Source organism: Odocoileus virginianus, chromosome 17, assembly GCF_023699985.2.
Source record: "Odocoileus virginianus isolate 20LAN1187 ecotype Illinois chromosome 17, Ovbor_1.2, whole genome shotgun sequence".
Classification (NCBI taxonomy): Eukaryota; Metazoa; Chordata; class Mammalia; order Artiodactyla; family Cervidae; genus Odocoileus; species Odocoileus virginianus.
The window spans coordinates 12473303-12489644 of NC_069690.1; the positions used below are offsets into that span (position 1 = coordinate 12473303).

General features: G+C 44.6%; 1 protein-coding gene across 9 annotated transcripts in view; it reads right to left on the bottom strand.

The window, feature by feature from the left end:
• ACACA (acetyl-CoA carboxylase alpha) overlaps positions 1–16342 on the bottom strand; it is a 281140-nt gene that overhangs the window by 25931 nt on the left and 238867 nt on the right. For all 9 annotated transcript variants that reach the window (XM_070478617.1, XM_070478616.1, XM_070478615.1 and 6 more), the window contains 4 exons: positions 12739–12835; positions 9400–9496; positions 8373–8508; positions 661–838 (listed from right to left, as the gene is read on the bottom strand). In XM_070478617.1, coding sequence (XP_070334718.1) covers positions 661–838; positions 8373–8508; positions 9400–9496; positions 12739–12835 — 508 coding nt within the window. The remainder of the gene's footprint in view (positions 1–660; positions 839–8372; positions 8509–9399; positions 9497–12738; positions 12836–16342) is intronic.

Genomic DNA, 16342 nt, shown 5'->3' on the forward strand with positions numbered 1-16342 from the left:
TGAGGACCGCTCCAAGGTCCCCTCTAGCCTGCGGCAGGGTCTGGTGAAGACTCCAGGACTGCAGACTAACAACTCAGTCCTTCTGCCCCACCTCGCTGAACGCTACCTCTGCCAGACACCTAAGAAAGAGATAGTGAGGGACTTCCCTGGCAGTCCAGTGGTTGAGAGTCCGCCTTCCAAAGCAGGCGGTGTGGGTTTGATTCCTAGTCGGGAAGCTAGGATTCCACACACCTCGTGGCCAAAAAACCAAAACATGAAACAGAAGCAATACTGTCACAAATTAAAAAGAGACTTTAAAAATGGTCCATATTAAGAACAAAAAATATTAAAAACAAAACAAAACAAAACAAAGATACTGAATAGGTCTATCTGAACAACCAACAGGAGAGTGTCTCTCAAGTCTGGGGGTGCCCGGGTAGAGAATTTCATGGTAAAAGAACCTAGGGTGGGGGGGGTTACACTGGGAAAGTCTGACTCCAGCCTGGTTCCATTCTCGTGCTGGCGGATGCTATCTAGAAAGCCTAGCTTTGTGACCTTGGAGCCCTTTGGGGAAAGTCTGAGGCAGATAAAGGCCTCTTGGTTAGACAGGCTCTTCAAGAGGAAACCCAACAGCTAGAGGCTCCCCATGGGCAGCGAGAAGAAGCAAGGAAGGAGCGCTACCTGCTCTCTCGGTCCGCGTACATCTCCATGTGCCGCGGGTTGATGGTGGGGTCAATCACCACCCAGGAGCCACCTCGGAGCTCGGCCTGTGGAGGAATGTAGACCATCACGGGCTGTGAGCACTCCCGTAAGCCATCCACGATGTAAGCGCCAAACTTCAGCACTTGGTCATACATATCTGGGGAGAAAGAGACAAATCAGAGGCCATGAAGCGGTGCTTCCAAACACTGTTCCCATCACGGTACACAGAGAAATAAATAAGGCTGCTCGTGACCAAAGGTGACCGGTCTAGGGGTGCAGCCACCCCAGGTCCTGGAGACGAAAGTGGCTGGTGTCCCCAGCTGTGTCCTATTTAAGACCCCAGGTGATCTTCAAAAGCACGCCAGCTGTGCACTGCCTGGGCTTCCCTGGTGGTCTAGTGGTTAAGAATCCGCCTGCCAATGCAGAGGACACAGGTTCGACCCTGGTCCAGGAAGATCCCACACGCCACAGGGCGACTATGCCTGTGTGCCCCAACTGCTAAGCCTGTACACTTAGAGCCTGTGCTCCACAACAAGAGAAGTCAGCACAAGGAGACGCCCACGCACCACAACGAAGAGGAGCCCCTGCTTGCCGCAACTAGAGAAAGCCTGTGCAGTAATGGAGACCCAGCACAGCCAAAACTAAAATAAATAAATCTTAAAAAAAAAAAAAGTGCACTGTCTTTCATGAGATACAGGGTGCAGGCCCTGTGGACTGCATCTCCATTTTACATCTTCCCTGAATTTCTGTACTCAGGTTTCACCACATTAATTCACACTCGCTCTACCAGTGTTGAGTATTTTTCATGTCAATATGTGATCTCTCTCACTACATTAAGTTTTCTGAAGGAACTATTCAAGCTCTTTTCAATTCTTCTCATGATACTTAGCATATGATAAGCCCTCCAAATGCACAGCTAATGAAACTGGATCCTTCAAATATTTTATCTTCAAAAAACTGCATCTTTCATCTGTGCATCCCCGGGGCCCTGGCCGGTGCCTGACACATGGTGCTCAGTAAAGCGTCTGCTGAATGAATGAATGAGTACATGCACGCTTTGCAAAAAACACGATGAGAAAGAAAAAACTAATTCTTTATCAGCTGCATTTTTATCAGGGTATCAATGAGAGAAAAAATTTTAGATGTGTATGAGTTTATTGGAAATATCACACAACCACAGGAAAAGAGGAACCACCTCTTTATTCTGCAAAAGAGCATGCTCTGTAACACCCCTCCCCTCCACCCCCCAGCCAAGGCCAGGAACAGCCTGAAGAAAACGGACCCCTGGTGTGAAAATAGAGTCAGTCCTTGGAAAGAGGGATCAGTTATTTATTTCCCAATAATTTATGGCTTTTCCCCATTTCCTAGCTCACTGAAGTCTAAACACTGCTAAAGTTTTAGGTTTATGATTCCAGATGTTTAATGAGTATTTCAGTGGAACCACAATGGATCCTTTGAAACACCAAATAGCAGGTTCAACTGAGTTCAAACTCTCCTATCAAAGAGAAGATCTCAATTTGGAATAAATCAGTCTAGAGAGCCAAAGTAAAGAAGGATTTTTTCAGAAACTTAAGAGCAAAGAGAAATGGCTTTCATTGTAGTTACTGGCAAATTAAACTGCTACCTTCTCCAAAGTAAAAACGGCCCTCTCTCTGTATGAATCATCAGTGAGCACAGGTCTCTCCGAGGAAACTGTGCAGGGAAGTACGCCTCTCTCCACTGCTCCAACCTGGCTGGCTGGTCTGTGAAGGAATCCCCCAAATTCAGAAGCTGCCCCAGGAAAAACTCCCAACTCTATGTGGAATGTGAATGGTCATAAACTCTGCATATGATCAGAACAAAGACATTTATTCCTTTGGGAGGAAAGCAAAGACCCAAAAAATTTACTGCTAATTACACAACTGCTGTGTGAAGAGCAGGGAATAAAGGACTTTAAGCGCTTTACGCTAATTCCGTGGTTATGAAAATAATTGCTCAGTTCAAATTATTTTAACTAAATTAATTCTTTAGTGGATATTTCGACCAGAGCTACATAATAAAATAATTGTGTAATTAGCAGTACATTTTTTAGTGCTGCCAAGAGTACAGTCTCAGAAACTGAGAAACAGAAAGGAGTGGTCCTGAGTGGTACCACGCGTGGAGAAGAAATGGGAAGCGGAGATGAAATGACAAGGTGGAATGACAGGAAATGGCGCAAAACAGTCATTCCATGTGAAAAACAAAAAAGTAAGTTAAGAGGTAAATCACTGCGTTTCCAGCCTCTTCGCTCACTTCTGTTGGGTTTGGGTTTTTTAAGTCTTCACTGAATGTGGTACAACATGGCTTCTGTTGTTTATCTTCTGGGTTTCGGCCTGTGAGGCACATGGGATCTTAGTTCCGCAAACAGGGAGCGAACCTGCACCCTTTTGTGGGGGAAAGCAAACTACTAACCACTGGCCCACTGGAGAAGTTGGCTCCATTAAAGATATGTCTACATCAAAATCAAGCTCTGTGCTACGAAGAACAGACCCAGCTCCCAAAAAAGGAGAGGACTTTATTGAAAATGTACTTCCCGTGTATAATTTAAAAAACCTTGATTTTGTGTATAAGCAAATTGTTTGAGATAAAGTTGAGTATGTGTGCATTTTATTTTTGTGAAATGGACTTTGGTCCCTCTTTTTATCTTCACAGCTAGCTTACTGTATACCAGGGAGCATGACTGCATATACACACACATATAAATCAATCATCAGAAAACTCTTCTTGTACCCAAGTGACAGGTGAGTAAACTGAGGCTTAGGTAAGTAAGAGGCAGAGTTGAGACTTTGAACCCAGATCTTTCTGGCTCTCATAAGTCCACATTCTACTATTACATTCTTTTTTTTTTTTTTTTTAAGATTTTTAAAAAAGATTTTTTGACGTGGACTATTTTTTGAGTTTTTAATGAATGTGTTACAATATTGCTTCTATTTTATGTTTTGGTTTTTTGGCCACGAGGCATGTAGGACCTTAGCTGCCCAACCAGTATGGAAGCCACGCCACCTGCCTTGGGAGACGGAGGCTTAACCACTGGACGCCAGGGAAGCCCCGTTACCACTGCACTCTTAGCCCACCACTGCTGCCTCGAGAAAAGAGCCCGAGACCAGAATAATCTGCTTTCCTGTGTCTGACGCAGTAGCCAAGTCGAATGAGAGCCCTAAGAGAGACATGAATACATAAGTATTGCTGAATTTTGCCTGGACTTTTGGTTATGTTCAGAGATACCAGAACTTGTACTAGCAGCTCTGTGCAGGGCCTGGATCTGACTGCCAAACAATTATCTTCAGGCCTCCAAGACTGTGAGCAGAAAAGAAGCATCAAGCTTCACTGCACCTGACAAGTTCGGGACGGAAAACAATGCCCCCATCTAACCTGGACCATCAACAGCCCCCCGCACCCCCCCACCTCCGCCAGTCCAAACCACCAAAACATGCAGAAAGCAACAAAGGCTGTTAGAATATAATAAACACACGCGCAAAGTCTACACACAACATGCTTGTACTGGGTCCCAGCTGCCCCAAACCAGACATTTCTGTAAGGCAGGCTGAAGCACTTAGCAACAATCTGAATCACATTTGTTTGAAATCTCTTCATATTTCAGAGCCAGAAGCAGCAGGGGAAGGGGGATCCCCAAGGGTTTCTGCTAGACATCAGTCTGGGGAACTGTAAAGCGATGCATATGCTGACTGTCAATTCTCGGGGCTGAGAAATACAACGGGAATGGAAAATACTGATAGGTTCGTCCTTGGAGAGGCGGGAGCCTGCAGATTTCTAAGTGTTCTGAGCAAAACCCATCTGCGTCAACGGTGATCACACAGCCTTCCCAGGGTGTTCTGGGCACCCAGGCACCAACCCTGTCTGGGGCCTTCACTGTTACCCAACGTGGACACTCCGCAGCGGCCACATGTGCCAAACAAGGGAGCAGGGGGTAGGGTGTTTCCGCAGCGCCCCACTCTCTCAAAACCCGAGACAGATCTCATTGGCTTGGGGCGAGATTATCTCAGGAGCTGAAGGTAAACATCAGGCGTACACGGGCCACATACACATCAAGTCGCTTATGAGTTCATTATGGCCCGCTGACGCGGTATTTCAACATCCGAGTAATCAGAGACTTTAAAATAGACTTTCATTCCAGTTAAAGTTTTCAATAAATGTGTTTTTTTTTTGTTGTTATTTATAACCTGTCCTGGGAAAAAATAATAAGTATAACATGAAAAGCCGACTGAGAGTGACCCTGTAGCACCAGCAGTGAGGCAGCTTAATATCACTGGGATTTGCATCCTATCAAGCTATTCATGCTGAGGCTGGGACCCTGGTGCTAATTTCTAGTAAATTTCACGCTTGATGTCTCCCTGTTGTGGGTCATTGCCGGTTCGTCTAAATAAACTGCTTCCAAATGGCTCTTCCATCTAAATATTCAGCCAGTTTTTATAATTTAATTTTGCATTATGCTGAATAGCCTTCCGGCCAGATAGAGCTCATTGGGAAAAAAAGCACCAATACCATCTTGACATGCTTTTATTTATTTATTTATATTTTTACTGCTCGAATTAGACCTCCTAGGCCGACTAGTAAAGAGTTTTTTTTTTCCCCCTCCACTAATGTCAATTTTCAGCATAGCAAGAGCTGTCTCTAATCTTTTCCTACTCATTACACACAATTTTGGAGTCATTTTACCCACAGTGCAGTCGGCTCCTGGCTGTGTGTTTGTGTGCACTCAGGGATGGCATAATTGTTTATTTTCCCTCCCTGCATAATCCCCAGCCAGTATTGAAACCCAAACTGCAAACATCTCCCCAAGGGATATGGAATGGCTCTCAGCTTTGGTCCCTTTACATGAGATAACATGTAGGAAACACCCTGACCTGTATGTAAATATGGGGGGGGGGGGCTGTTTCCCCCCCCACTTCCGCACTGTTCTCTATCTTCCCCAAAGCTTATTTGTCTTAAGCAATGTGTAAATGAAACCAGCAGCACCACAGATTCAGAAAACACAGCTGATCTTGCTCCATGTCAGGCTAATAATTCATTTTTGATTAGGGATGGGGGTAGGGATGGGGAGTTACTATTCAGTGGGTATAGACTTTTATGTCAGGGATGATGAGAAAGTTTGGGGTATAGAGAGGAGTGAGGGTTACACAACACTGCGAGTGTATTTAATGCCGACAAATTATACATTTACAAATGGTTAATACGACAAACATTATGTGGTGCATATTTTACAATTAAAAAACCGTAACTCATTTCCTGAGTTCTTGCAGTTTCTTGTCACAATCATCCCAAAGCAGAGGGGAGGTAGGTGGACAATTATACTTTCTCAGGAACCCAGATAGTCTATTCTTGGGATAGTATAGTAGGTCTTGTTCTGGCTAGTGGCTCTAAACTGTGCTGCAGGAAGTAAAATGGATCTGTGTTCATTTTTTAGCTAAACGATCTTAGGAAATTTACTTAACCTAAGTCTCAATTTATGTAAATTGTGGATAATAATACAACTCGCCCCTTACAGGGGCTTGTTGTGATGATTATGTAAGATAATGCATGTAAAATGGTGAGTGCGCTTGCTGGTGAAAAGAGCTCAATGAATCTTAATTGTTGTTGCTCTTACGGTTACAGGGCGAGCAGCCAATCTGGGCCGGAGCCAAACGTGCAGCAGAATTAAGCTTCCCCTACAAGCGGCACATCGCAATCTTCTGAGCCCTACATTTGTTGGGACAAAGTAGCCAGGCTGACTTACTCCTAAGTAATGTCAGGATGAGTGAATTTTTCATGGTTTCCTAGAAAAGAGGTAGCTAAGAAGGAATAGCACCTGCATTCTCTTCTAAGTCTTAAAGGTTTTTTTTTTTGCTCAGTCGTGTCCAACTCTTCGCGACCCCATGGACTGAAGCCTGCCAGGGTCCTTTGTCCATGGGATTTTCCAGGCAAGAATACTGGATGGGTTGCCATTTCCCAGTCCAGGGGATCTTCCCAACCCAGGGATCAAACCTGCATCTCTTGTATCTCCTGCATTGGCAGGTGGGTTTTTTACCACTAGTGCCACCTGGGAAGCACCTCTTAATGGAAATCTTAGAGCCAAGGGATCTGGGATCAAGGACAATCTGATGAATCTCAAACATACATACAGGAAAGGGATTTCAGAGACTTCCCTGGCAGTCTAATGGCTAAGACCCTGTGCTTCCAAAGCAGGGGGCGTGGATATGATCCCTGGTCAGGGGACTGAGATCCCACATGCCGTGCGTCATGGCCACAGAAGTAAAAAGAAACAAAAAAATAAATGAAAGGGATTTCGGCTACCCACCCCCCATATAGTATCACTCTCCTTTGAATACTGTGATATTTTGTTTATACATCATGGGTTTAACTTTCTGCACAGGACATTTTTCTTGATTCCTTCAGGCAATGTCTTTCCTGAGTTATTTTTGTTTTCTCTGAAGTAGCATAGCTCCCTGCACGTAGGAACTCAATAAAAATGTGTAGGATTGACTTGTTTAACCTAGACTCTCAGTATCTCATGGTAGTTCCACTGATTTATTATCTTGGTCAAAAAATAATTCACCTTGAATAGGAACGTATACAAACACTAATTTGCATGTATAGTCCAAGTCTCCTCAAAGAAAGTGCAAAATGGGGTAGTTTTCTGGTAAATGTGGACAAAGGGGATTTTTCAACTAAAATAAAATAAACAAAAAAACCCCACAAAAATTGCCCTGGCCGTCTACACTTGGGTAGGGAGGCTGGCCGTCAGTGCAGGGGTTTTCCTGGCCGAGGAAGGGAAAGTTGTCGGAAGAGGCTCTCACTCCCTCCACACACAGCTGATGACCTATAACAGCACAACTTCGCCAGGCTTTTCTTCCCTTAAAGGCAAGAGACGCTCCTGCCCCAAGCTACTCTGGGTGCTTTATTGGGTTCCTTCCCTCACTCATTCTCTGCCTTCCCTCGGATCACGCCATTCACTTCGCAGGATCGGCTCCTCCCTCCCTCTCCTCCCCTAATCCACTCTCGAGCTCGCCCTGAGTCAGTCCTCTCTGGCTCCCACACGGCCGTGAACCTCTGGCCACTGGAGAGAAAGCTTCGCGATGCTGGGAGGGAGAGTGCGTTTGCCAGAACCGTCCACGGTGGCTCGGCACACGGAGGAGTCGTCTCGGTAATGGCAGTTCGGGCACAGAGCAGGGCCTCCCTAATCACGGTCTAACATGCTGGAGTCACAGGCCCGGGGCTGCTGTCGGATCATCATAAAACATACCACACAGACTGCCACCGACAACACCCTCTGGTATCGAATTTGTTCCTTTTCTCCTGGTGAAGGCTAATTTCAGGATCTATCTTAGTCGGGGTAGAGCATTAAAGAGTAACACCAACAAAGAGAATGGCCACAAGAAAGGCATAGGGACTCAGCACAACTCAGGACCATCATAAACTCCATCGCTCACTAAACCTCCAACGGCGGTCCACCTAGATAACCCTAGTAGATGGTTCTGAAATTTTGTATGAAGCAGTTAAAACTTAATTTTCCCATTCAAGTTACAACTCGGAAGGTATCTCAGAGGGCACGTAACCCCCCAAAGCCTAGGGTGATGTGCTCAGGACACCCAGAGGCTCTGTGTGATATAAACCCTCCCCACCCTCTGCTGCAGGGCTCAGGGGCATTGGTCACCCTCCAGCCCAGGGCCAGTCACCTTTCATCCCACCGGAGAAGCCTCTCCAGTTGGCAAAGACCATCAGAGGCAGCCCTTCACGGTTGAAGTCCTTGATGGCCTGATACGTCTTAAACGCGGAGTCTGGGAACCAAACCTGGCCAGCCTGCTGGATAATCTGTTGGGAAAAGCCAGAGAAAGACACAAATAACGACACAGCTTGAAGGGGGAATCTCTTCAAGAGGGGAGGGTTTTACTGTTAGAAACTGAAAAAAAAAAAAAAAAAAAATTAAACCAAAGTTGTTCATCAAGATCAGCATCCTTGAAATAAAAAAGAAGGATCCTGGCTCTTGGACTTTGTTAAATACGCCTCTTTTTCAGCCTTGATTCTACTACCCGACCCTCCTTAGTCCCAAGGGGGGAACCTTACTGCTTCCAAGAGAAGGACGTGACCTGAGGCATTCTCGTTCAATGCTTCCCAGGGCCACTTGAAGTGACTTGACTACACAACTCCATCAGTCCCCCTGGTCAGAGTCTCCACGTGCGGTCACCTCTGTGCCTGGTCCAGCTTCCCTGTCCTCTGCTTAGTCAGCAGCACCCAAGGGAACCCCCACTGCATAACCTCCTCTTGTCCCTCCCCCGGCCCCTAGTCAGGCTGTGAAAACCTAATCCATCCTTTCAGAAAGGATGGACTGAAGCATTCACATCTGGTATTGAGGACAGGCGTCCTTATCAATTCCAGAAGCATCTCTACCACGCGTGTGCTCGGAGAACCTGGGACCAGTGAGCTTGCAGCATCATCTCAGCTGTCTTCAGGCAAGACCACGTCCTCCACGAAAGGAGACTGTTTTTTCTAGCATCCGTAAGACCACTGTGAAGACCTAAGAATTTAGCTTGTGCTGCATTCCGAGTATTCTTAAAAGTAAGCACATGATGGTCTAGACTCATTCAAGGCTGCTGTCTGGCCTCTAAAATTGGTGGTTCGCAATGCTCCCAGTACATCCCCGCTCTGCAGCGGGGAAAACAGAGCACCAAGCATGGGCACTCAGGAGTACTGGAGGTGACCTACCTTGGCTTCAGAATCCAGGTTTGCAGGATCAGCCGGGATACTCAGCTCCACTGTTCGGGTTTCTACGGCAACTACTCCCACGGGTATTCCTCCTAGCCTGATAAAAAATGACCTATGTGAGGACCTGGTGGACGTCATCATTACAGCTAGTCATTTGTTTTTCAATCCTACATCAACACCTTGGTGGAGGGGGAAGTGGAAACAAATATAGAGTCAGGGGGAAGTCAGACTCTTCCGGGGGTAAAATATTGCTTTACAGATTTGGTAAATATGGTAAATGGGAAGAAAAGTGCCCTCAGCGTCACTCTTATTCCCCAGCACAGGATAAATTTAAACCAAGGGTTGTACCAGGGAAGCATCTGCATCGAGACTCAACAGCCTAGTACGTGTATGAGATCTTGTGCACAAGGGCATGTGTGCATATATGTGCACACGCGCACACACACACATATTCAGTCATTGTGGTAGTCAGGTGAAATTTCTCAGTTCACAGCAGGTCTTTGGTAAAGATGGAGGGGAACGGTTGGACAGGTGGTGGTAACCTGAAACTTCTCTGTAACAGACTTGTAGTTTTCTATGGACTACTAATAATGGGGTTCCAGGTAAGACATGATGGGAAAGCAGGTCTCACCACTGGGCATGTGGATGGGGAGTTTGCAGATGTGTTGTGGGATGATGAAAGATATGCACCAAGTGTCGGGAGGTGGTTAAACAAGCCCTCAACTTCCTCTTCCACTGCAAAGAGCAAGGGGCCAGGGATAACCTTCAGAAGTAACCTTGGTCGAACAGGTGATCTATATTGGAAGAATATATTTAATCTCCACGCTGTTAATTTAAAAAAAGCTCTTCAAGGGCTCAAAGCCTCTGCATCTGTACTCTGTGACACCCTCCCACACGTGGTCCTCATAAAGATTTCCTAGTAAAAATCAGGAAGGCAGAGAGAGAGTGGGTGAGTGCAAGCGAGTCTGCAAGGTACAGGGTGAGTCCTCACTCTGGAAAATGTGATTCAATCTTCACTGTCTGAGCTGCATTTCTTGGGGTTGGGGCTGGAGCGGGTTATAGGCTCTCGTTCCCCACAGCATCTCCATAACAAACTTTTCCGTGGAGGATGGTCTTCGGTTGTCACACTGGCTACTGGAGATGGATTCCTGTCATCACAAGAGGCCTGACAGGGGCCAGAGTGGGGACCACCCACCCCCTTGTCACTTGCCTGCACTGAATCAGAATCAAAAGCCCTCTAGACAACCAGACAACGAGCAGAAGGTACACAGGAGGGTTTAGAAATATTTCTGTTCACAATGATTAACAATCCAACTGGAAACTTGTAATTGCAAAAGCCACCCTAAATCGGTAACTTATAACTTATATATTAGGGCCCATGTGACCTAATAAAGAACATCTTTATCCGAGTATTACAGTTATTTATTGAACTTGAAAACAGCTCAGAACAACTTCTGTTTTCTATTATACTTCATATAAATTTTATCAGGCTAGCACATGAAGATGCTACATCTTGTTTTATAGTGTGTCCCTGGACAAGGTGCCATGGAATAATAAAAGACAATTTACAGCCAATAGCACACATATTCCAAACATACATACCAAAGATGAGTTTTGGCAGCACTTACAGTAACAATCCCAGAAGAATACATTTATATTTATTTCTCGAAATACCATTGCTTTAGAAAGAAGCTGGCTCCATTTGTGTTTTATATACTTGAGAGCATGTGTATGTGGTTTGGAGTAAGAAGCCCAGAACTCATCAGATGGAAAGAAAGGGAGTCAGGGTGGGTGTTGCAATAAACAACGGCAGAGCTAACCGAAGCCAAATTTGACTGATCTTGCTCGTGGAACAAGCCCTGTTCTTCCCATCATAAGTGGAAAGCATTATTCTCTTGTTTCTCATGGGAGGATCTTAAAGACATTAACAAAGGTTTGGTTTATCTGAGGCTTAAAATCAGGCATGTTTTTTACAGAGGGGAAAACTGAAGCAGTGTATAGTTGAGAGATGCTTTCTCAAAAAGTTGATCCCAGCGTCCTTCAAAGACTGCCTATAACAAACCAATAGGTCCCAAGTAGAGGGACTCTCTCCCCAGTGGGACTTCTCTAGGCACAAAGAATCCTCCTTGGGACTTGGAAGCCTGTGGCAAGGCAGAAGTCTGGGACGCCAGAAGAAAATGGGAACTAGTCCCTGGGAGCCTTGGTCAGGGCCGACTCCAGGCTGACTCTTATTCAGACCCACAGGGAAAGAGCCCGTCTGTGGGATTTGCCATCTGATGGCTCCGTGTCACTGGCAGCTCGAGGTGTGCTGACCGGCCAGGCAGAGACAACCACAAAGCCTAGAATTATTTTCGAGGCTGGAATCTAAATCTCCCCTCGACGTGGCGTGCTTGAGAATCTGGAGCAGGTGCCACTTTTCAGCAAGATAAGGAAAACTGATTGCCCCCGAGAGGCAGGTGAGCTCCAGATGTGGGTCCCCGGGGTGGCGTGTCTCTGCGGCGCGGGGCCAGATTAAGATCAGCCTTGGCAGGTGCTCGTTACAGTGAGCGGCGCAGATTATTCCGTGTAGGGCTCGCTGTTGAGTGAAGTGCTTCTTAGAGTGGGTATTAAAAATTTAATAGAAACTTCGATTTCCCACTTGAAAAATAGAGGTATTCCTGCAAACTATTCCAGCTTATTTTACTCCTGTTTCAGGTCAACTCTTTTTTTTTTTTTTTTTTGTAATTCAAATCTGATGATAAGCCAGTCTAGTGCATTTGTTACTAGAATAATCTCGATGCCCTGAAGGAACTTCTTCCGGTTACACCGATCTTTCAGGGGGGTCACAGAGAAGTAGATGAGTCTGATTAAATGGGAACCTACTCTGAAAAGAAAATGTTCTTTGGAGCTGGGGTAGGGGGCTGGTGTCGCTGGTGAGCTATGGCTATTGTGGTTGGGCTTTACAGCCCCCAGAGAACTTTGCTTTTGGCATTATGAAAAGGAAATGTTGTCAAAACCAGACTTCAGATTAAACGCGTCATTGGAGTTACATGCTGAATGACCACTGGGAACCAGGGCTCCAGTCAGGCTGCCCTGGGCATGACTACAATCCAGTATTCCTAGGACGTTTAGCCAAAGAGAGCATTAATGGTAAAAAACCCACAGAGCCCTTTGTTTTTGTTGTTGTTCAGTCACTAACTCCTGTCCAACTTTCTGCAACCCCATGGACCGTAGCTCACCAGGCTCCTCGGTCCTTCACTACCTTCTGGAGTGTGCTCAAATTCATGTCCACTGAGTCGGTGATGCTATCTAACCATCTCATCTTGTTTTTAGTTGCTTCCAAAACAAAAGAGGTCTTACCTGGCTCTGCCAACCACCACAGTCTGTGCCCATGGTTGCATGATCTCTGAGAAAGAGCCATAGTCAAAAAATCCACTCAACCACTGACCTTTCTGGGCTGCAGAAGGGAAAGCAAGGAAACAGAAAACAAAGATGATCAGTTCATTCAAAATACACCAGAACTGGTGAATGGAAGGTTGGATCTGAGGGGTTATTTGGGGGAGTCCGTTGTTGTTTTTAAACATATTATAGTAGATGGAAACATTAGGCAGCTCAGTGTTCATCTGCCTACAGACCTCATCTCCTATTTCATTTGCTAGTCTGAATAAAAAGAATCATTTATCAGCAAAAGCATCATTTATTGTTAAACGATGGGGTTCAGCTAGCAGAGTTTGCGTGCTTTTAAATAAATAACCTGGCTTCTTTTGCAAAACACTACAAACATTTGTCAGAAGGCAGCCAAGTCATTAAAGATGTTTTCAAAATGTCTATTTCTACTTTAAAACTTAGCTTACAATTTTGATTCCACTGATTTTCTTTTGTTTGCTGTTGTTATATCATTATAGCACAAACTGTATTCATGTAATAGTCATGCTCTGCATTTGAAGGGGGGAAACAGGATTAAATTATTAGAGGTAATATCTTAAAATCTGAATCCACTGATTTTTCTTTCAATGGAAAGATGAAGATAGGCAAATAAGTATCAATATTAATGATCAGATGAGGACCTCAATTTGGGGAAGAGCTTCTCTGCTAGAAAAGCAACAAGATACACTTGCTTTATTTACTGCTGACAAAGGATAATCTTACTAAAAGAAAGGGCCATGCCCATATACTCTTAAAAGGTATCAGAAATAGGAGGTTCTGATACCTACACTTAATGTCATTAACCTCCCTTGTGCACGGAATTACTTCACTGGCAAGACACATGACTCTCAACATCTTACTTTAAGAGAAACAACTTCTGTCCCACAGGTATCCATGTTTGACCAAGGACCCATCAAAGCCTCTGCAAACAGCCTCAGCTGTTTCCTAGCTGCCCTCTCGGCTCACCATTTCTCAGCGAGTCTTCTAATTTGAACGTGGCCCTCCGCCCCCTAAAAACCCAAGTCCAAAACCAATTAAAAGTGGAGATCCAAGCAAGCTAACCTCTGCTGACTTAAACAGGATGGAGAGTGTTTTATCAAGACTAAACTTGTAATTACTGTGTTCTACATTCCTTGCCTCTATGGCCCCCGTGTAAAATGTGATCATCCATTTCAAAATTATCTCTCTATCGTGAGCCCAAAGCTGATCGTTTAGATTCTGGGCTCGTGTTGGGCGTCAGTTTGAAGAATATCGTGGCACTATCTCCTCTAATAAATGACTTTAACTTTTCACCTAGAAGATATCTGCTTTAACTTATCACAAGGAATCATCTGCTTTCTTTAACGCTTCTACTAAATTAAAATCTGAAGTCACTCGATTTGGGAGAGAGTGTTAGCTGCACAGAGACAGCAGGATGAATTACTAGGGAGTTGATGAAAAAATATTATCCAAAAACCAGAAAACTTAGTTTATCACAAATTCATTTTATTCTGTGGTTCTCATTAATAATAGCCAGGATAATGCCCATCTACATGTGCACACACACCTGTTCAACCCCTGAAAAAGGGCTCAGACTTTGATGAGGGTTCTAAACCAAACTTCTAAGTGCCTCTAAGGTTATCGAAGTTTTGTTAAAAAATAATTTAATTTGTTTATTTATTTTTGGCTGCGCTGGGTCTTCACTGCTGCATGGGCCTTTCTCTGGTTGCAGAGCATGGGCTCTAGGACACGTGGGCTTCATTAGCTGCCACTCCCTGGGCCCTAGAGCTCAGGCTCAGCAGCTGTGGAGCACGGGCTTGGCTGTTCTGAGGCATGTGGGATCTTCCCAGACCAGGGATTGAACCCATGTCCCCTGCAGTGGAAGGCGAATTCTTTACCAGAGAGCCACCAGGGAAGCCCAGGATATTGGCATTTTAACTTTGTATGCCTGGATCATTTTATGGTTCTTACTTCAATAATAATGATTTGGAACTACAGACTTCATTTCAAAGTGGAAATATTTTTTTCTTTAAAACCCCTCCTGCCTAATATGTTGGTTGATGGAGGGGAGTCATTGGAGGGCTACAGGTATTAAAGGTGGGCTTTACTGGGTCCCCTCAAAGAGCAGGTCATGTTCGGTTCATCATCTAGGTAGAACTTAGAAGTCACCTAACATGGCTCCCCATTATTCCCAGGAGAACACTCACTAGGTCTTGTTCTGATTTCTCCCAGAAAAGTCCTGCATTTTATGACTGATAGATATCTTAGGTCCATGGCTCTTATAGTAAGTTTTGAAATAAAAACGAGGTAGGGCAAAGATTATTATGGTGATTTGTCTATGCAGAAGAACTATTTAATTTTATTAAGACTAACAAGAAAGGGCATTGAAGACAACAGGTAAGGTTTTAAATTAAAGTCAGCCCTACTCTGGTGATTTTTCTATCTACAGTTAGGTTTCCGAATGAAGCCTAACTCCTAAGTATTAGCTGTGTGACCGTGCCCAAATCACTTAACTTCTCTGAGCTTGTAAAACGGTCATCTCATTTTATCTCTGAGAAACAGGAAGTCCAAATAAGATGGTATAGATGGAAGTGCTTTACAGTCCCACCTGGCTTAACAGGCGGTGCCCATAAAGGATTACTAAGCTTTCCTTATGAAGAATTCTTTTTTCTTTTTTAACTCTTTGGCTGCACACACAGTATGTGGGATCTTAGTTCACCAATAAGGGATCAAACTCATGTGCCCTGCATTGGAAGCACAAAGTCTTAACCACTGGACTGCCAGGGAAGTCCCTAAATACCTCTTTCTCTTTCAGCAAAATCACAATGACTTTTAAATTTAAGGAATTATCTTCTGCATTCTGTTCTTTTAAATACAGCCCTTTGTGGGGGTGGGGTGGGGGAGGAAACAGTTGCAAGAAACATGCAAAAAAGAACAAACATTTTCTCAAAAAGCCTAAAAACGTAGATTCAAAATGTAGCAAGAGGATTTGGGGCTTCACAAAAGAACTTCCTGCTACAAAAGGTTTGTTAAAATTGCCAAGTGAACTGACAAACAAGAATGTACATTTGCCTTAGGTGAAGTTACCTCTTTTTTCCCCCTGTTGTTGCTTTTTAAGTTTGGTAAAATTAGCCCCAAGACAGAGGGATATATTAGATAAACATGGGGGGAGGGCTTGTTCTAACTCAATATAGTTATCAACTTAAAAGTTCTGTCTTCCAACCAGGGAAGGCAGCAACTTCCCTGGTGGTATAGTGGGTATGAATCTGCCTGCTGATGCAGGGGACCTGGGTTCAATCCCTGGTCTGGGAAGATCCCACATGCTGCGGTGCAACTAAACCCGTGCACCAAAACCAACAGAGTCCACTTACTACAATGAGTGATCCTGCGCGCCACAGCTAGGACCAACAGAGCTGAATAAATAAAGTTTCAAAAATGGCGATAAAATAAATTATACACCTCTGTGTACACAGACTAGATGGTCAAAGATGCTGGTCCTGTAACTCTTGGACTTTATGGCTTATGTTTAACGGTTTTAAAGTTTTTTGAGGCCATTAAG